This window comes from Heptranchias perlo, chromosome 32 (genome assembly GCF_035084215.1).
Source record: "Heptranchias perlo isolate sHepPer1 chromosome 32, sHepPer1.hap1, whole genome shotgun sequence".
Classification (NCBI taxonomy): domain Eukaryota; kingdom Metazoa; phylum Chordata; class Chondrichthyes; order Hexanchiformes; family Hexanchidae; genus Heptranchias; species Heptranchias perlo.
Genome location: NC_090356.1, coordinates 4,556,891 through 4,577,314, shown reverse-complemented (window position 1 = coordinate 4,577,314; position 20,424 = coordinate 4,556,891). Strand labels below are relative to the sequence as shown.

Below are 20,424 nucleotides of genomic sequence, written 5' to 3'. Positions count from 1 at the left end.
TGAAATAAGAACAGAAAATCTGGAGAAGCTCAGCAGGTCGGGCAGCATCTGTCGATGACCTGAAACATTAACTCTGTCTCTTTCTCCGCAGATGCTGCCCGACCTGCTGAGCTTCTCCAGATTTTCTGTTCTTATTCTATATAAATGCAAGTTCTTTCTTTACTTCAAATATTTATCGAAATCGATATTAAATTAATTCCCCACCTCCACTGCCAATGCTGCTAATCGCTGAGTGTCTCATCACACCTGAGAGGGATTCATTTTCCAATTAGGTGTGTTGCACCATTCATCTTGTGGCCAGTGACATCCCAATCTCCATATCCGTCACCTACAATCCCACAACGATTCAAAGCAGCCGTACATTGTGATTATTCCGAGACAGTTCTCATGAAGGACTGGGCCTCATATTGGCAGTGAGGTGCGACTGATGAATTCTTTCCCAGGATCGAAAGGAAAGTGGCAGAGCTGCAGCTCACCGCAGCATGGGATGGGCACTGTTCCAAACAAGTTTTAAGAATAACCTCAAACGCAGCTCATGGCACAGATTGTGTGGGGCTCTGTATAAATTAAAGTTTTACATTCATTATTCACAGAAGAGCAGAAATAAACAACTATTTGAGAGTCAGAACTGACAGCTCTCGGCTGTATTAAAAGGTTGGCCAGTTGGCCAGTGCCCATACCAGCAGGTAAATGGATTGGTCAATTGGCTCTGCCTGGTACCAACAACTTAAAGGGGCGGATCAGTCGATTATACCCAGTACCATCACTTAAAGGGGCTGATCAGTTGATTATACCCAGTACCATCACTTAAAGAGGCTGATCAGTCGATTATACCATTACCATCACTTAAAGGGGCTGATCAGTTGATTATACCCAGTACCATCACTTAAAGGGGCTGATCAGTTGATTATACCCAGTACCATCACTTAAAGAGGCTGATTAATTGATTATACCATTACCATCACTTAAAGGAGCGGATTAATTGATTATACCCAGTACCATCACTTAAAGGGGCGGATCAGCCGACTGTGTGCCGCACCAGCAATTAAAGGGGTTGGTCAGTTGGCAGTGCCCAATACCTGCCCAGTCTTGTCCTGCGCCAGTTGAATATAAAGGCACTGCCTGAAATTCACTGATGCTCCCCCCACATCAAGTGTCCGTACTGGGCTGGTGTGGGCAGACCGTTCCTCAGTGCGGTGTCCAGTGTGTGATCAGCGTTGGGTGGTTGCTGCTGATATTTGCGGGTGTTCTCTGTACTCCAATTGCTTTTGTCTCACGTGACCTTTTCTCCCCCCCCACCCAACAGCAGAAAAGCAGCTCCGGATCCGTGTCTACAGCGGACAAGTCTGTGGTAAGTGGATCGTTCCCCAAATTGTCTTCATGACCACCTGATAATAGCCCGTAAAGATTATGTGCCAGTCACCGGGAATAGAATCCACCGTAAATTGGTGGGAAGGGGAAGAGGCGGGAAGACATGAGGAAGCAGAGACCGCCCTGGAGGGTTAATACTCATTCTGATCACCTGTTACGGCCGTGCATGTCTTGGGTTAAACATTCAAAGGGTGAGACTTTCAACTTTGCCTGGGGGTGTAAAACAGCCGCATGTAATTTATAGACGTTCCCTTATTTAGGAGACTTCCCTGCCGGTGTCCTGGCCAATATTTATCCCTCAACCACCATCACCGTAAACTGATTATCTGCTCATTTATCACATTGCTGTTTGTGGGATCTTGCTGTGCACAAATCAGCTGCCGCGATTCCCTACATCATAACAGTAACTACACTTCAAAAAGTACTTCATTGGCTATAACGTGCTTTGGGACGTCCTGAGGTCATTAAAGGCGCTATATAAATGCAAGTTCTTTCTTTACTTCAGTGAGTCACCTATTTTGTTCAGGCCCTTAGCCAGTTCGATTCAGGTTGCCTTTAACGTAGTAAAACGTCCCAAGGTGCTTCACAGGAGCGATTATCAAACAAAATTTGACACCGAGCCGCATAAGGCGATATTAGGACAGGTGACCAAAAGCTTGGTCAAAGAGGAAGGTTTTAAGTAGTGTCTTAAAGGAGGAGAGAGAGGTAGAGAGGGGGAGAGGTTTAGGGAGGGATTTCCAGAGCTTAGGGCCCAGATAGCTGAAGGCACGGCCATCAATGGTGGAGCGATTAAAATCGGGGATGTGCAGGAGGCCAGAATTGGAGGAACGCAGAGATCTCAGAGGGTTGTAGGGGCTGGAGGAGGTTACAGAGACAGGGAGGGGCGAGGCCATGGAGGGATTTGAACACAAAGATGAGAATTTTAAAATCGAGGCGTTGCTGGACCGGGGGTCAATGTGGGTCAGAGAGCACAGGGGGTGATGGGAGAACGGGATTTGGTGCGAGTTAGGTGGAGTTTGTAAGCAGAGGCTGGGACTGTTGTACATAAAATTAAACATTAATAAAGTAATTCCTTTTTCATTCAATTTTGGATTCGGTGAAAATTCGGAACAAGTTCAAATAAAAATGTTATTATGCAAACGGGAAAAGAGTCCCAAACAGCAGGTCATCACTGTATTTTCTGCTTGGCCATCCTTTTGGTTATTAGCATGCTTGGTTTTAATCAAGAAATAAGTGATTAGGAAATGCAAGGCTTGGAGTTTTAAGAGCCTGTAGATTGTAGGAGGGAGGAAGCCTGAGGGAGGTGAGGGATTCTACAATTCCAAAAGTCCTGGATAAGAATGAGTTAAGAACAGGGAAAAAAGAGAAGACTTGTATTTATATCGGCCTGTCATGACCTCAGGACGCTCCAAAGCGCTTAACGTACTTTTTGAATTGTAGTCACTGTTGTAATGTGACTGGGATGTCTTGATTCTAGTACAGTGAGGATACAGGGGAGAGGAACAGTGTGAAGAGTGAGAGCTCCCGAGGAGGATCAAGGCAGAAATGCTCATGGACCAGCAATCCGGAGGTCGTTCGTTCAATAAATCAAGTCATTTCTGGGCTGGCACCAGATACCGTACGCAACTGGTTCACTAATGAAAGGAACCTACACATGACTCCAAGCTTAAAAAAAAGAAAGACCTACATTTATATCACACCTTTCACAACCTCAGGATGTCCCAAAGATGTACTTTATTTCTTTGAAGTGCAGCCACAGTTGTAGGAAACGTGGCAGCCAATTTGCACGCAGCAAGGTCCCACAAACTGCAATGTGATAATGACCAGATAATCTGTTTCTAGTGATGTTGATTGAGGGATAAATATTGGCCAGGACACCGGGGAGAACTCCCCTGCTGTTCTTCGAAGTAGTGCTGTGGGATCTTTTACGTCCACCTGAGAGGACAGACAGGGCCTTGGTTTAACGTCTCATCTAAAAGACGGCCCCTCCGACAGTGCAGCACTCCCTCAGTACTGCACTGGGAGCGTCAGCCTGGATTTTGTGCTCAAGTCTCTGGAGTGGGACTCGAACCCACGACCAACAGAGAGCGTGGTTGAATCTTCCTGCCCTCGGGGCAATTAGGGATGTGCAATAAATGCGGCCTTGCCAGCATCGCTTACGAAATCAAATGAAACCTATAAATAAGCCAGTCTGCAGCTTGAGCAGATTTGATGGAGAGTAATGATAAACCGGGGCGTAATGTGACTTTTAAGTCCAGCCACTGTTTACGAGGAGTCTGTGAGCTGTGTAACGCTGAGACAGTCTGCTGGGATTAATGGAAGATGTCAACTGAAGTGATCTGAGGCTCTGCAGACAGCGGGGAAGTGAGAGAGACAGTGAGGAGCCAGGCAGCCTTGACAATCCTCCAGACCTCATTGTTGTGCTGTCAGAATCGACTCTGGTCCAAGCCCCAGCATCAGTGAGGCACAGCGGAGAGTGAAAGTTTCTGAAAATGCGATGATGTTACATAGAATTTTACAGCACAGAAACAGGCCATTCGGCCCAACAGGTCGATGCCAGTATTTATGCTCCACACGAGCCTCCTCCCTCCCTACTTCATCTCACCCTATCAGCATATCCTTCTTTTCCTTTCTCCCTCATGTGTTTATCTACCTTCCCCTTAAATGTATCTGTTATTTGCCTCATCTACTCCATGTGGTAGTGAGTTCCACATTCTAACCACTCTCTGGGTAAAGAAGTTTCTCCTGAATTCCCTATTGGATTTATTAGTGACTCTCTTATATTTACGGCCCCTAGTTTTGGTCTTCCCCACAAGTGGAAACATTTTCTCTACATCTCCCCTATCAAACCCCATCATAACTTTAAAGACCTCTATTAGGTCACCTCTTAGTCTTCTATTTTCTAGGGGAAAGAGCCCCAGCCTGTTCAGACTTTCCTGATAGTTATATCCTCTCAGTCCTTGTATCATCCTTGTGAATCTTTTTTGTGCTTTCTCCAGTGCCTCGATAACCTTTTTGTAATATGGAGAGCAGAACCTGTGCGCAGCACTCGCACGACTGGTGAGAGGCCTTGGTTGCAAAGGTCTCACTCCAGCCAGAGTCACCAGGTGTTTAACTTGCTCCGTAATGACCCTTCTCTGTAGATTGTCCCACCTGCCGTTCGCCCGCTGTGTGCCCCGATCTGTAGCGCCGCACCAGGAGGCCCTGGACACCTCTCACGTGACTCTGATTTTCCTCCCCCTCAGTCAGTGCAGCTCCTCCCCACTCATTGTGGCTGAGATCAGGAACTGAGTGGGGATTCTGCTCAAGTTTTCGTTGAAGCGTCAGCCGTGGCTCAGTGGTAGCTCTCCCGCACCTGAGTCAGAAGGTTGTGGGTTCAAGTCCCTGCTCAAGAGACTTGAGCACATAATCCAGGCTGACACTCCCAGTGCTGGTACTGAGGGAGTGCTGCACTGTCAGAGGCTGCTATCCTTGGGATTAGATGTTAAACCAAGGCCCTGTCTGCCCTCTCAGGTGGATGTAAAAGATCCCGCAGCACTATTTCAAAGAAGATCAGGGGAGTTCTCCCCTGTGTCCTGGCCAATATTTATCCCTCAACCAACATCATTAAAACAGATTATCTGCTCATTATCTCATTGCTGTTTGATGGATCTTGCTGTGCGCAAATTGGCTGCTAGGTTTCCCAACATTACAACAGTGACTACACTTCAAAAGTACTTCATTGGCTGTGAAGCACTTTGGGACGTCCTGAGATTGTGAAAGGCGCTATATAAATGCAAATTCCGGATAGACGTAAATAGTTCTGAAGGACCCCTTGTCCCAGTACAGTCTGCTCACAGCCCACAAGCTGCTTTTCTGACCTGTCAGTTTGTTTCAGAGACCAGATGCATTGGGTGAGCAAGCACTGTCCAGGGGATAGGCTGAGCTGTAACTCTCAGACAGCTGGCACCATTGGGCACCACAATGTTGTACGTAACCCGTGTCAAATCTCAACTGAAAGCCTCAGTGCTGTCACTGGATTCAAAGTGGGAACAAGTTACTTAATTACTGAGCCCTGTGATCCCTCAAGGTGATAAAAGCACGTAGGAGAGGGACAGGAACTTGTGACACTGGCTGTAATTTGTTATCTTTGTAACTCAATAATTTCAAAAGATTCAATTCTATGCATATGAATAATCTTTTTCTGTTCTCTGACTGTCCCTCTCTATCCCTCTGTCTCTGTTTCTTTGTGTGCCTCTCTTTCTCTTCCTGCATGTATCTCTCTCTTTCTGGCTCTCTTTTTTTTGTCCATTTCTCTGTTTCCGTACCTCTTTCTCTATGTGACTGTCACTATGTGTTTCTTTAACTTAATCTTTGTATCTCTCTCCCTTGCTGTGTGTACGTGTCTCTGTCTCTGGCTCCCTTTCTGTGTGTCTGTCTGTCTGTTTCTCTCTCTCTCCATCTGTCTCTCCTCCTGACAGAGTAAAACCGAAGATGGGACGGAGTCTGGAGAAGACCCCACAACTAACAAGAGACACAGCCGCTCCTTCATCGGCAGCTTCTCAAAGCGTAAGGTCAGTGGGGGACGGCCCAGTCGGGACTGTGCAGAGAGGGGCGGCTGAGTTAGCGTGGACAGATGACATTCTGTCACTGAGGGTTTATTCTCTCACTCCGCTGGGTTACAGCGGTGTCTCCTGCTGCCACTTCAGTGCAGCAGATGAAAACTGATGAGTTAATTGTGATGGAGTTTCAGCGTAGCCTCTGCACAGGCGGATCGATGTGTCTGTTAGGTGTTGGCTGTGACTCAGTGGGCAGCACTCTCGCCTCTCGAGGTCAGAAGGTCATGGGTTCGAGTCCCACTCCAGAGATTTGAGCATATAATCTAAACTGACACTCCAACGCGGTAGTGAAGGAGTGCTGCACTGTCGGAGATGCCATCTTTTAGATAAGACGTTAAACTGAGGCCCTCTCAGGGAAAAGATCCCACGGCACTATTTCAAAGAAGAGCAGGGGAGTTCTCCCCGGTATCCTGGCCAATATTTATCCCTCAATCAACATCACTAAAACAGATTATCTGATCATTATCACATTGCTGTTTGTGGGATCTTGCTGTGCACAAATTGGCTGCCACGTTTCCTACATCACAACAGTGACTGCACTTCAAAAGTACTTAATTGGCTGTAAAGCACTTCGGGATGCCCTGAAGTCGTGAAAGGTGCTATATAAATGCAAGTTACTTCTTTTAGTGTTCAATATTGCCCAGCCAGGATTGTACTGCTGAGATCCCTGTGCGTGTTAATGGAGTAATGGTGGTGGGTCCTGGAGTCCGAGACCAGCCATCTTGTGGTTGTATCCACACAATGCAGCAGTTGTGTGCAGTGAGAGCATACTGGCATCAGCACACTGAGCCATACAGACCAGGAGGTCCCGGATTCAATCCCCCATCTTAGGCAGGGTGGTGGACAGGGGTGACTACAGTTAACCCTTTGACCCATCTTTGGCCTAGGAAGGGGAACGATCGCTGAAAGTTCACGCTGTGTGATTGCATATCTGGGTGAGGCCAGGATTCGACTCGGCTGTGATGCCTGCTGTGGTCAAATAGCCTTCTGGCACTTGCAGTCAAGACTCTTGCGTGAAGATTGGGGAGGCACTAGTGAGTGGCTCACCCCTGTAAAATGGTACCCCTGGCAAGTACTCCAAGAGGTTAGAAAAGCCACATTGGCTTCTTGTAGAATAATGGCGGTTGTTGGAAGCAGGGTGGTGTCAGAAGTCATGTTCGTCCAACCGAAGGTTAATTCAGTGTTAACGGTTCATTCGTTGCAGAAAAAAACGGTGAAGATGAAGAAGTCATCGAGCTTGGAGGATGACGAGGAAGAGCATGACCATCAGATGAGTACTGGCAGAATCACGGTTCACGCAGTGAGGTGAGTAACAGGGATGAACTAAAGATTCCCATTTGAGGAGTTACACGGAGAGACTGTTGGTGATCAACAGGAACTTCAAGGGAGAGAAGAGGAGCATTTAATGTAGAGTGACCATTGGTAATAGGTCTCTCACTCTCAGCAGGTACTCACCAAGCATTGTTCTGTGAATTATAAATGCGATTTCATTTCGAGGATTTCATTTTCACATCGTTCACCTGACGAAGGGGGAAGCCTCCGAAAGCTTGTGAATTTAAAATAAAATTGCTGGACTATAACTTGGTGTTGTAAAATTGTTTACAATTCTCAGCAGGTCGACCACTCAGCAGGTGTTTTCCAGACTCGTTCAGAATTTAGTGACCAGATCCAAGACTTACCTCTCATAATGTCCCCTAGTTGCAACATCCAATTATTCCTTTGACCTTTCACCTCCACTACTCTACCTGGAATTCCATTCCAACTGTTGATAATTATTTGTGCGAAGCATTTCCTGAAATCAGTCCTAAATTTACATTTTACTTGCTTCAACCTATGTCCCCCTGTCCGACTCTCACAATTTAGTTTACATTTTAATTTCTCTATTCCCTTAATTTTTCAAAAGTATTCTCTGGATGCGGGTGTCACTGGCAAGGCCGGCATTTATTGCCCGCCCTCTCGAAGCCCTGATTGTGGTGCCCTGCTTTGATACAACTGAGCGGCAGTTAAAAGTCACCCACGCTGGGTGGGGGGGCTGGAGTCACGTACAGGCCCAGACCGGGTAAGGACGGCAGGTTTCCTTCCCTAAAGGGGCATTAGTGAACCAGGTGGGTGTCTCCAACAATCCGACAGCTTCATGGTCACTTTTCCTGACACCAGCTTTTTACTCCCAGATTTATTTAAATTCTGAAACTGCCCTACTGGGATTTGAACTCACATTCTCTGGATTGTTAGTCCAGTAACATAACCATTGCGTACCCTATTTTAACGATCTTATCTTATATAATTATCTTATATACCTCTATATCATCATCTCACAGACACCTCCCTAACAGGATGAAAAGACCATGTTTCTCCAATAACTCAGACCCTGACACTAGGGATCTGCCTCCTGACTCTTTTTCCCACCTCCAGCTCTTAAGTGTCCCTCTTGTTTCTCAGAGACCAGAACGGGACACAGTCGGTTTGACCAGAGCCCTGTTCAGACTTTCTCTGACTTACATTCTATTGCTTTGAGTTGTGAATTTGCTGAGAGCTCCAGTTAACCAGCCTCAAGGGGCCGGCCCTTTACCTATTAGCTATTAGAATCATAGAATGATACAGCACAGAAGGAGGCCATTCGACCCATCGTGCCTGTGCTGGCTCTCTGAAAGAGCTATCCAATTAGTCCCACTCCCCCTGCTCTTTCCCCATAGCCCTGCAAATGTTTCCTTTTTAAGTAAATATCCAATAGCCTATTTCTGAATAATTCTGACGAAGGGTCATCGACCTGAAACATTAACTCTGTTTCTTTCTCCACAGACGCTGCCTCACCTGCTGAGCTTCTCCAGCATTTTCTGTTTTTATTTCAGATTTCCAGCACCCGCAGTATTTTGCTTTTGATCCGATGGCCTGTACTGGGCTGTGGGAGCCGATGGGGAGAGGAAGCGATGGGACTCACTGAGGCAGTGAGATGATGGATGAAAGTGCTTCCATGTCCATCAAAAAGGATTGGACCAATGACGTCCTGATCTTGCGAAAGGCGAAAGTTCCTGCTTTCTTTAATTTTGTTTGTTTTTTTTTTCCTTTCTCAGAAGCGGCAGGCAAAAGAAGACAATGAAACTGTCCCGGGCCCTCTCCGACCTAGTCAAGTACACAAAGTCCGTCGGAATGTTCGATATCGACTCTGAAGGTGGGCCGCAGTAGATGCAATGACTTGCCGGTCCAATCATCTCCACAAGAAAGTCTTTTTGGAATCGGTGATGTGCGGAGGGTTTGAGAACAGAGGGGGGGGGAGCCGAGGCAGCTAGACAACATAGGGGCCGATGAGCGTTCTTCAAACGTGGGGTCAGGAGGAGCACTCCATATTTCAAAAACTTCCCTTGTTGGTAACAGGGTTCTGCTTTAACTGAGTGCCCCGGCTGCCTCAAGCAGGCGTTAGGCCCCATTATTTACACACGCGAAGTGCCAGCACCTGTTTCGGGCGTGGGCACTGGATGACGATTCTTTCACCCTTTCCCAATATGGCGGTTGGCGCGCTTCGTTCCCGCCATATTGGGAGCTTAGTAAAACAGTTAGCGCTCGATAAACGGGTGCTGCGTGGCCCTATTTATGGGCCTGTGTCCGTTCACTATATTCACACAAGGGCCTGGAGTCACTTGAAAGACACAGACAAAAATAGATTGTTTTACTGCATTTTTGGGCAATGTTTTCTTAAAGGAAAACTTTTTTTAAAACAATGTTGATTTTATACTTTGGTTTACCTTAAGCCCAAGGTTACATAGAACGTACAGCACAGAAACAGGCCATTCGGCCCAACAGGTCCATGCCGGTGTTTATGCTCCACACGAGCCTCCTCCCTCCCTACTCTATCTCACCCTATCAGCATATCCTTCTATTCCTTTCTCCCTCATGTGTTTATCTATCTTCCCCTTAAATGTATCTACACTATTCGCCTCAATCACTCCTTGTAGTAGTGAGTTCCACAATTCTGACCACTTTCTGGGTCAAAGAAGCTTCTCCTGAATTCCCTATTGGATTTATTAGTGACTATCTTATATTTATGGCCCCTAATTTTGGTCTCTCCCACAGGTGGAAATATCTTCTCTATGTCTGTCCTATCAAACCCTTTCATAATCTTAAAGACCTCTATCAGGTCACCCCTCAGCCTTCTCTTTTCTGGAGAATCTATGTCAAATCAAAATCAGCCCATGGGTCTGAATATACCAGAGATGGAAAGACAGTCCAGCATGATCACTATCCACATGGAATGCTACAACTCCGGTGGGACAGATAGAGACCTCTTCAAATTCAAATTTGTTTGTAATTGAAGTAGCAGGAAACTAATTTCCAACATTAGGTTTTTTGGAAGTTTATATTAATTTGCCAGGTTGTTAGTGGACAAAATGGATAAATACTTGAAGGGAAAAAATTTGCAGGGCTATGGGGAAAGAGCAGGGGGTTAGTGGGACTAATTGGAGAGCTCTTTCAAAGAGCCAGCACATGCACGATGGGCCGAATGGCCTCCTTCTGTGCTGTATCATTCTATGATTCTATGAACCTTTACATCACACTGAAACTATGAACAATCCCCTTGGGGACGCCGTTGGTAAAAGTACTGCCCAAAGGTCAAAGTTCTCAGTCAGTGCAGAGTTACCTGATCTCAGCCGTGCGGGAGTTGGCCTCAGTGCCCCTGGTCTAGGAAGGTGAAAGTTCAGCCAAGAATCCCGCTCCTGACGCTACCGAGTGACCCCCCCGCCCCCCCTCCCTGTTGGAAGGGTGTGTGTGCAGATCGGGTGAGGACAGGATCAGGCTTACCTGTGATGATGCCCACTGTTATCGATTAGCCCGTATGTGGAATAGCCACTTATTGACCCACGAGATATCCCAACACGACTTAATGCCTTTGGGAGAGGGGCGAGAATTGGGGAGGAGGGGAGTGGGGGGGGAATGCTTCCTTTAGGAATATTGCCCCCTTTAAATGGTGGGGGGGGGGGTATGTTCTGCTGAATTGCCCCCCCCCTTTTTATAATCTGTGTTCCGCTTGCTTCGCTCCGCAGTCTTGTGCAGTTGGCAGGTCTCCTCATTCAGCGAGACGAAAACCCACCAGCTCCTGCAGCAAAAGCCACAGCAGTTTGTCCGTGTGAACCAGCGGCAGCTCTCCCGCATCTACCCGTCCTCCTACAGGGTGGACTCCAGCAACTTCAACCCACAGCCCTTCTGGAACGCCGGCTGCCAACTAGGTACGGAGTCAAACCCCCCACCCCCCCCACCCCCCCACCACCCCGCGTCTCCTCCTGGTGGGTCATCTCCAGCGGTGGTGGGTGGGGAGCTTGTCTTTAGACTCCAATCACCACCAGGTGGCTTCTGGGTGAGGTTCCCTCCATGATTCTAGTTGGTGCCCTGTGAGGGTGGAACGTCGAACGGAAGTGAGCACTCTTACAAGAGATGGAGTTAAGATACAGATCAGCCATGATCTAATTGAATGGCAGAACAGGCTCGAGGGGCTGAATGGCCTTCTAATGTTCCTATTGGGTGGGGGGAGGGGTCGAGGGGAGAAAAGTGATGCCCCTGCAGTAGACTTGCTCTCTGGCTCATGTCTTAGCCATGGAGCTGCATTGGTGAAAGACCAGGAGCAGTTCTCCCAGATAGTGCCTGGTGAGGGGAGGTTTCAGGCAGGGCCAGAGCAGCAAGTGTCCCTGTCACCATTTCATATTGGAGTGGCCGCCAACGATTGGACATTACAACCTGTCAGAGAGGGTTCAGTGGGGTAGAAATTTGGACACGCCCATTTTTGGGAGAGCGCGGGGGGTGGGACGCAAAGGACGCAGGGTGCAGACCCTGTGCCTGAATGGTGAGGCCCGAGGCACCCCCAATATTGGGCCTGGGGCCTCAATTCCATCAAGCCTGCCCGCCATATTGGGGGCTCAGTAGGCCGGTTAGCGCTCAGAAAATGTGGACTGTGCGGCCGAATTTATAGGCCCATGAATTTCTTAGAAACAGAATTATTTTCGAAATGATTTCAAATCACCTAATTATTAAAGTGTTTGGTACAAATATACGATTGATAATAAAGAAGTTTGGGGGTGAAATTAGCCTTTGGTGTGAAGCAGGAAGTGGGTGACAGTGAATCGCCAATGGGAGAAAAAGTCGGGCACAAAGTGTGAAAGGAGCTGCCCATTCGCTAATACCTGTTTCACACTACTACTGTGGGACCAGTTCACCCTCTCGATCGGTCACACACAAATATTCCTTTTACTGTGGGGTTCATGGCACGAAACCACAGCTGAGGATTGGTGTTGATGGGTCCCAGTATTTGACAGAATGGTTCTCCCCAATTGCAATCCATCCCTGCTCAGTGTAGAACTAACTATTGTCTAATTTTACAATGGCTTTCGAGGAGTATATACTCAACACGTCAGAACAAGGGAACGCTGCGATCTGTTTTTCTAACAATACATCTTTTAATAGATTGTAGCGTTCCCTTGTTCTGGCACCATCTAGATTGGAAGCCTATGCAGTTTCATATATCAGGGTTAGGAATGCAATCAGGTTCGCTCTCTGCCCCAAGCCCTCCCCCATCCCCCATCCCCCCGCAAAGATGGACCCACTTCTGTCGCCATTAACTCCTTGATGACTCTGCTAGCCATTACAGTGTGTTGTGTGCAATGATACAACTGCTTGTCTCTCACTCTCTCTCTCTCTCTCTCTCTCTCTCCATCTTCCACCAGTTGCATTGAACTATCAGTCAGAAGGAAGAGTGCTACAGCTGAACAGGGCCAAGTTTAGCTCCAATGGGAACTGTGGTTATGTCCTTAAGCCCAAGTGCATGACTCAAGGTAAGGGAGAATGAAGCCAAGTAGATTTTTTGTGTGTGGGGGCAACGCGCAGGGAACTGAATCTGGATGAATGACACTGAACCCTGACCTTTCACCTCTGGAACCTGGATTTGAATCTAGCTCAGATCCAAACGGAAGTCTTTCCTCTCGGGCAGGAGGTCTGGGTCTGGCTGAGTCAGAGACAATCTTATCCTTTCGCTCTGGGACCTGGATTTGAATGGTACCCACATGGGAGGGGCTGAAGATCTCTTCATTTTGATAAGACACTGGGTGGTGCTGTGGGATGGACTTTGTCTTTCCATTGCCGGTGAACCAGTTCAAATCCAGTCCAGACGGAAAGAATGACAATCTCTTAACTCTAAGAAATGTTAAGGATCAAAAATGAGATCGGCCTGACAGATCTCAATCCAGTTACTACCGGTAAGAACAAATTGCTTTCCGATTACACACCAACTATAACTTGCGACAACTCCTCTGCTGAATGAAAATACCTGGCACGTGACTGACAGTCTGCCAAACATCACAATCCAACTGAACATCTCTCCTGCAAGTTCACCCATGGCTTTGTTGAAGCAGCCTGGTCATACTTGGCCAGCAAACGCAGAATTGACTAATCAGTTGGAAGATTTTATTGCCCAAGAGGCCTTTAGTTAAGCCCGTGAATGATAGCTTGAATCTGACTGCATTGATCACACCTTGTTCTGTAGAATGCTCATTACTCAATTTAAACCTCTCACGTCCAGCAATTTTGATCATTAAAATTGTTGGCTCTCACCAAGGTATAAATATCCTGAGGAAATCCCACTTAAAAATGTCATCTCCTTTCAGAGATTCAATCCTTTACTTTGACTGTGTCGGAATTATTATTGTGCTCACTGTGAGAGGTATCGATGTTGCCGAACAGAACATTTGTCAAACCTTGGCCAACCTGGGCTCCCGGGTCAGGTACAGAAGAGATTGGATGCCCAAACTCAGCAGAGTGCTCCCTGCTACACCATTCTGGCATTTTCATTCCCTACACCAGCTGTCCCCACGGCCTGTCCGAGTGAGATCGGCAATCCAGTGCCAAATTATGGGCAGCTTTGTGCTGTCAAATCACAACTGACGTCAAGCGGGGAGGAAAAAAAGAAAAAAGAGACTTTCATCCCATCAATCTGGCCTGGGTTCAACCCCATTTCCTAAAGGTGAAAGGGCATCTCCTTATTCAGTGTGCCCCCCATTCTGTTTCCTTGTTCATTGTATCCCCCATCCTGTGTCTTTATCCAATGTGTCCCCCATTCTGTGCCCCTCATTCTGTGTCCTTATGAATTGTGTCCCCCACTCTGTGTCCTCATCCATTGTGTCCCCCACTCTGTCCTTATCCATTGTGTCCCCCACTCTGTCCTCATCCATTGTGTCCCCCACTCTCCTTATCCATTGTGTCCCCCACTCTGTCCTCATCCATTGTGTCCCCCACTCTGTGTCCTTATCCATTGTGTCCCCCACTCTGTCCTCATCCATTGTGTCCCCCACTCTGTCCTCATCCATTGTGTCCCCCACTCTGTCCTCATCCATTGTGTCCCCCAATCTGTCCTTATCCATTGTGTCCCCCACTCTGTCCTCATCCATTGTGTCCCCCACTCTGTCCTTATCCATTGTGTCCCCCACTCTGTCCTTATCCATTGTGTCCCCCACTCTGTCCTCATCCATTGTGTCCCCCACTCTGTCCTCATCCATTGTGTCCCCCACTCTGTTTCCTTGTGCTGTGATGTGCCCAGTCCCTCAGATAGAACGTCTTTCAAAACTATCCATTGAATAAGATGTTGTGTATTATATTGTTTATCACCCTTCCATTCAACAGGAGCACAATGATATAGTTACGTTGCAATTCACTGGGTCATAGTGACGAGCCCCCCAAATGACCTACATTGGCTCCCGGTCCGGCAGCGCCTCGATTTAAAAATTCTCATCCTTGTTTTCAAATCCCTCCATGACCTCGCCCCTCCCTATCCCTGTAACCTCCTCCAGCCCTACAGCCCTCCGAGATCTCTGCGCTCCTCCAATTCTGGCCTCTTGCACATCCCCAATTTCCTTTGCTCCACCATTGGCGGCCGTGCCTTCAGCTGCCTGGGCCCTAAGCTCTGGAATTCCCTCCCTAAACCTCTCCGCCTCTCTCTCCTCCTTTAAGACGCTCCATAAAACCTTCCTCTTTGACCAAGCTTTTGGTCACCTGTCCTAATATCTCCTTATGTGGCTCGGTGTCAAATTTTGTTTGATAATCGCTCCTGTGAAGCACCTTGGGACGTTTTACTACGTTAAAGGCGCTATATAAATGCAAGTTGTTGTTGTTGTTTCAGGTGGGTGGATGAGGAGGGTGCTAATTAAAGGGGCTTGTCACATATTGCACTCTGCACCTACTTAACCAGTGCCTTACTGCAGGTACCTTTAACCCAACAGCAGAAGATTTGCTGTCTGGACAGGCAAAGAAACAAATGGTGTTGAGGATCATCAGCGGCCAGCAACTCCCGAAGCCCAAAGACTCCATGCTGGGCGACAGAGGAGAGGTCAGTTAATGCACGGTGAGGTGGGACGAGCTCGGGCCGGCCAGACTCTGCGTGAAATGCATCGAGTAAAAATCCATTATGAGGCTCCTCCGATGGCTCGGGTTTAATAGGCCCTGCCCATAGGGTTGTCCGAGAGTCTCCAGGAATTAAAGATTAATCTCCAGGACACTGCTGGGAGCAAAAACCCAGGGAGAAAAATCATAGGGGGCGTTAAAAAAGATTTTGTTTTTCTTTTTTTTTTCAGTTTAGTTAAAAAAAATATTGCCGATGGTGCGAAAAGTTCTGTTCGACTGACAGTCAAGAATCATTCGATCAGATGGCAAAGAATCTGTTCACTTTCCGATTGACTGTGAGAAGGCGGGGCTCCATGAAGATGGAGATATCGGGCGACCAATGGCCGGAGTGTGGGGGATTGGGGCACCGCGGGGATGGACATGGTGGGCGACCAATGGCCGGAGTGTGGGGGATTGGGGCACCGCGGGGATGGACATGGTGGGCGACCAATGGCCGGAGTGTGGGGGATTGGGGCACCGCGGGGATGGACATGGTGGGCGACCAATGGCCGGAGTGTGGGGGTTGGGGCACCGCAAGGATGGACATGGTGGGCGACCAATGGCCGGAGTGTGGGGGTTGGGGCACTGTGAGGATGGACATGGTGGGCGACCAATGGCTGGAGTGTGGGGGTTGGGGCACTGTGAGGATGGACATGGTGGGCGACCAATGGCCGGAGTGTGGGGGTTGGGGCACTGCGGGGATGGACATGGCGGGCGACCAATGGCCGGAGTGTGGGGGTTGGGGCACTGCGGGGATGGACTTAACCCTGTGTGTGTGAACGTCACTGAGCTGGTTACTGGAAGTTTAATCCATGCTCTCTCCTTCCTGTTGTTCTGTAGATAATCGACCCCTTTGTGGAGGTTGAGATAATCGGCCTGGCTATCGACTGCTTCAAGGAGCAGACCAGAGTGGTGGATGACAATGGTAAGGGAAGCAGCCTGCGGCCCTGACAGGGACCCAGACAGTGCAGAGCTGGATTCTACACTGACAGCGGGGGGCCTGCTAGCAATATTGTTAGTTTGGGCAGATGTTGTGACTGCTGCAACGTGCGGGCTGGGTTCAGTAGTTTCACTTACACCTCGTGTGTGTGAGTGTGTGTTTGTGTGTGTGTGTGAGTGTGAGTGTGTGAGTCTGAATGTGTGTGAGTGTGTGTGAGTGTGTGTTATTGTAAGTTGTGTTAGCTCCTGCCTGGAATACTTGGTAAAGATGATTCGTAACTGAGTCACAGAGATCAGAAGGATCCCAGGTACCAGTGGGTGCTGTGGAGGGGGAAATTGTTTCTTGAGTTTTATCCAGTTCACGCACTCCCCCTCCCCCCATTAGAAAATGTGTCTCCGTGGACTTCGAGTGAGAACAGGTTCGGGATTGGCTGTTGTGACATTCCACTGTTGAATAGCCACATGTAGCATTCCAGAGCCAAGATTATGATGGGATTCGATAGGGGAGATGGAGAGAAGATGTTTCCACTTGCGGGGCAGACCAGAACTAGGGGCCATAAATATAAGATAATCACTAATAAATCCAATAGGGAATTCAGGAGAAACTTCTTTACCCAGAGAGTGGTGAGAATGTGGAACTCGCTCCCACAAGGAGTAGTTGAGGTGAATAGTGTAGATATATTTAAGGGGAAGGTAGATAAACACATGAGGGAGAGAGGAATAGAAGGATCTGCTGATAGGGTGAGATGGAGTAAGAGGCTCGTGTGGAGCATAAACACCAGCATGGACCTATTGGGCCGAATGGCCTGTTTCCTTGCTGTACATTCTGTGTAATTCAGGTCAGTGAGGGGATGAGTCTGTTGCTAATTCTGCTTGGAATCAGCCTGCCACTAGGTGACACCAAGCACCAGAGCATTGCCACAGACTGGGAGAACGTAGGAAGCAAAACAAAAAGCCAGCTGGTGTATTGTGGCTGAGTGACATTTCACAACTGGTGGTGACTTCTCAAAGGGACAGTCTGATGGCGGGCATTCTCCCTCTTGGCAGCAGAGATAAGGACCCGAGTAGAAATTCAGCCATCTCGCTCTGCCAGCCTCACCCAAAGAGAGCGAGGGTCAGAGACAGACCCTCCTTCTGACACCTCAGGTGCAGAATCGGCGTCAAGTCTCTGCATCCGATCTTATGGGGAGCTGCTGCTTTATCACATTATTGGCCCTCAAATCCAATTGGAAAGAAAGGACTTGCATTTATATAGTGCCTTTCACGACCTCAGGACGTCCCAAAGCGCTTCACAGCCAATGAAGTACTTTTTGAAGTGTAGTAATACTGTTGTAATGTAGGAAACACGGCATCCAATTTACACAAAGCAAGATTCCACAAACAGCAAGGTGGAAATGACCAGATAATTTGTTTTTAGTGATGTTGATTGAGGGATAAATATTGACCAGGACACCGGGGAGAACTCCCCATAGTGCCATGGGCTCTTTTAAGTCCACTTGAGAGGGCAGACGGAGCCTCGGTTTAACATCTGATCAGAAAGACGGCGCCTCCGACAGTGTAGCACTGCCTCAGTACTGCGGTGGGAGCCTGGAGTTTGCGCTCAAGTTTCTAGAGTGGGACTTGAACCCACGACCTTCTGACTCAGAGGCGAGAGTGCTGCCCACTGAGCCGCGGCGGACATCTACGTCATTCCAGAAGAACTGCGCGGTTACCAGTAATCCTTTCCTTTGTTGCTAGGCGAACTGAGAGCTCACTTGCACATCTAATAGGGTGGTGTTGTCTTGTGATTACAGGGTTTAACCCAATGTGGGAGGAAACGCTGGTATTTACTCTGAATATGCCCGAGCTCGCCCTGGTCCGGTTCCTGGTCTGGGACCATGATCCAATTGGTCGGGATTTCATTGGGCAAAGGACTTTGGCGTTCACCAGCATGATGCCAGGTAAGTGAGAAAGTGCCATGGTACCTCGGTGAAGATATCCAATCATTGGTTCTTTATACAGTGAAAGGTGTAGTGCAATTTGTGAACAAAGTCTCAAGTGAGTTGGTTTAATGGCACTTATGCCTTATACAGAAGGGCCGACTCCAAGCTGGTAATGGGGCGAGGGACAAGGAACGTTGCCAGTGTGTGCTGTGGGCCTGCACCATAACAACATCAATGCTCTTTATCATCTCACCTTGTAAAGCGTCTTTAACATAGGAGAAAATGTCCCAAGGCATTTCAGAGGTGTAAGAAAATGATGGACTCGGAGCCGAAGAAGGAGATATTAGGAGGGGTGACGCAAAGTTTGGTCAAAGACACGGATTTTGAAGAGGGTCATAAAGGAGGCGGAAGGGGATTTAGGGAGGGAATTCCAGAGCAAGGGGCCTAGGCGGCTGAAGGCACAACCGTCAATGGTGGAGTGAGGGGAGGGGAATGGACAGTTTGTGGGATGGGGAATTGCAGGGCTGGAGGAGGTTACAGAGATGGGGTGGGGGGGAGGGGGCAAAAACCAGGAAGGGATTTAAACACAAGGACGAGAATTTTAAATTTGAGGCATTGAAGGTAGGAACCAATATAGGTCAGTGAGGACAGGGGTAAGGGGAGCGGGATTTGACCCGGGAGTTTGTGGAGGATGGGGGTCAAAGGCAGCGGTCTTCCCAATATTTAGCTGGAGGAAATTACAGCCCTAATCCACAAATCCTAATCCCACTTTCTACCCTGTTCAGTTTTGAACCTGGGACGAGGGGAGTCGGCAACGTTGCTGGCACCCCTCACACACCATCCTAGGAATGATGGTTACAAGTGTTAGCCCTGTTTCCTTCCCTCTTTCAGGTTATCGGCATGTCTACCTGGAGGGGATGGAGGAGGCCTCCATCTTTGTTCATGTAGCTGTCAACGACATCAGTGGTAAGGTGAGTGCATTTCGTTGGACCTGCTACAGACTTTAAAACCTTCCGCTCTTCTGTTTGGTAGCTACGAGTTGGGACTTGGGTAAGATGTTCGGTTCGCACCTCTTTGTAAGGAAAGTGAGACTGATTCGGTTGTCGTTTGTCTCCCACTTTATAAACAGCCTTTTATTGGGTAATTCAGTAGGTGGCACTCTTTCACATTCTTTCCTGAAATTCATCCCAAGTAATAGAGAGGGGAGATGAGACCTAGCCCACCTCGATGGAGAGGGGAGATGAGGCCTAGCCCACCTCGATAGAGAGGGGAGATGAGACCTAGCCCACCTCGATAGAGAGGGGAGATGAGGCCTAGCCCACCTCGATGGAGAGGGGAGATGAGACCTAGCCCACCTCGATGGAGAGGGGAGATTAGACCTAGCCCACCTCGATGGAGAGGGGAGATGAGACCTAGCCCACCTCGATAGAGAGGGGCGGTGAGACCTAGCCCACCTCGATAGAGAGGGGAGATGAGACCTAGCCCACCTCGATGGAGAGGGGAGATGAGACCAAGCCCACCTCGATGGAGAGGGGAGATGAGACCTAGCCCACCTCGATAGAGAGGGGAGATGAGACCTAGCCCACCTCGATGGAGAGGGGAGATGAGACCTAGCCCACCTCGATACAGAGGGGAGATGAGACCAAGCCCACCTCGATAGAGAGGGGAGATGAGACCTAGCCCACCTCGATAGAGAGGGGAGATGAGGCCTAGCCCACCTCGATGGAGAGGGGAGATGAGACCTAGCCCACCTCGATAGAGAGGGGAGATGAGACCTAGCCCACCTCGATAGAGAGGGGAGATGAGGCCTAGCCCACCTCGATGGAGAGGGGAGATGAGACCTAGCCCACCTCGATGGAGAGGGGAGATGAGACCTAGCCCACCTCGATGGAAGGGGGAGAGGAAGTAAGGGAGAGACAGAGTAGATGAGACCTTATCCTCCTCAGTGAAGATTTGGGTGGGAATGAGAGAGATGTCATTCAGTGCTGGTCAATCACTGTGGTAATCTCATTATCTGTTCAGTAAATCAAAGTTCCAAACTTGTCTCAGCTATATTCAGATGCAGAAGGAAACCCAGATGCTGTGCGCATTTTTTAAAAAAATCTGTGAGTATTTAATCGAACGCTATTTTCCTTTGAAAATTATTTAAAGCTGCAGAGACCCACCTTTTACATTTTTTTGGG

The 20,424-nt window shown here is 48.4% G+C and overlaps 1 protein-coding gene across 1 annotated transcript in view; it reads left to right on the top strand.

Annotated features, from left to right (window-relative positions):
• The window catches only part of plch2a (phospholipase C, eta 2a), a 124,765-nt gene that overhangs the window by 76,089 nt on the left and 28,252 nt on the right, over window positions 1–20,424 (top strand). The window contains exons 11-20 of the mRNA XM_067970233.1: window positions 1,307–1,351; window positions 5,832–5,924; window positions 7,174–7,274; window positions 9,041–9,138; window positions 11,006–11,188; window positions 12,677–12,784; window positions 15,203–15,327; window positions 16,221–16,305; window positions 18,113–18,259; window positions 19,133–19,212. Of these exons, the coding sequence (XP_067826334.1) occupies window positions 1,307–1,351; window positions 5,832–5,924; window positions 7,174–7,274; window positions 9,041–9,138; window positions 11,006–11,188; window positions 12,677–12,784; window positions 15,203–15,327; window positions 16,221–16,305; window positions 18,113–18,259; window positions 19,133–19,212 (1,065 nt within the window). The remainder of the gene's footprint in view (window positions 1–1,306; window positions 1,352–5,831; window positions 5,925–7,173; window positions 7,275–9,040; window positions 9,139–11,005; window positions 11,189–12,676; window positions 12,785–15,202; window positions 15,328–16,220; window positions 16,306–18,112; window positions 18,260–19,132; window positions 19,213–20,424) is intronic.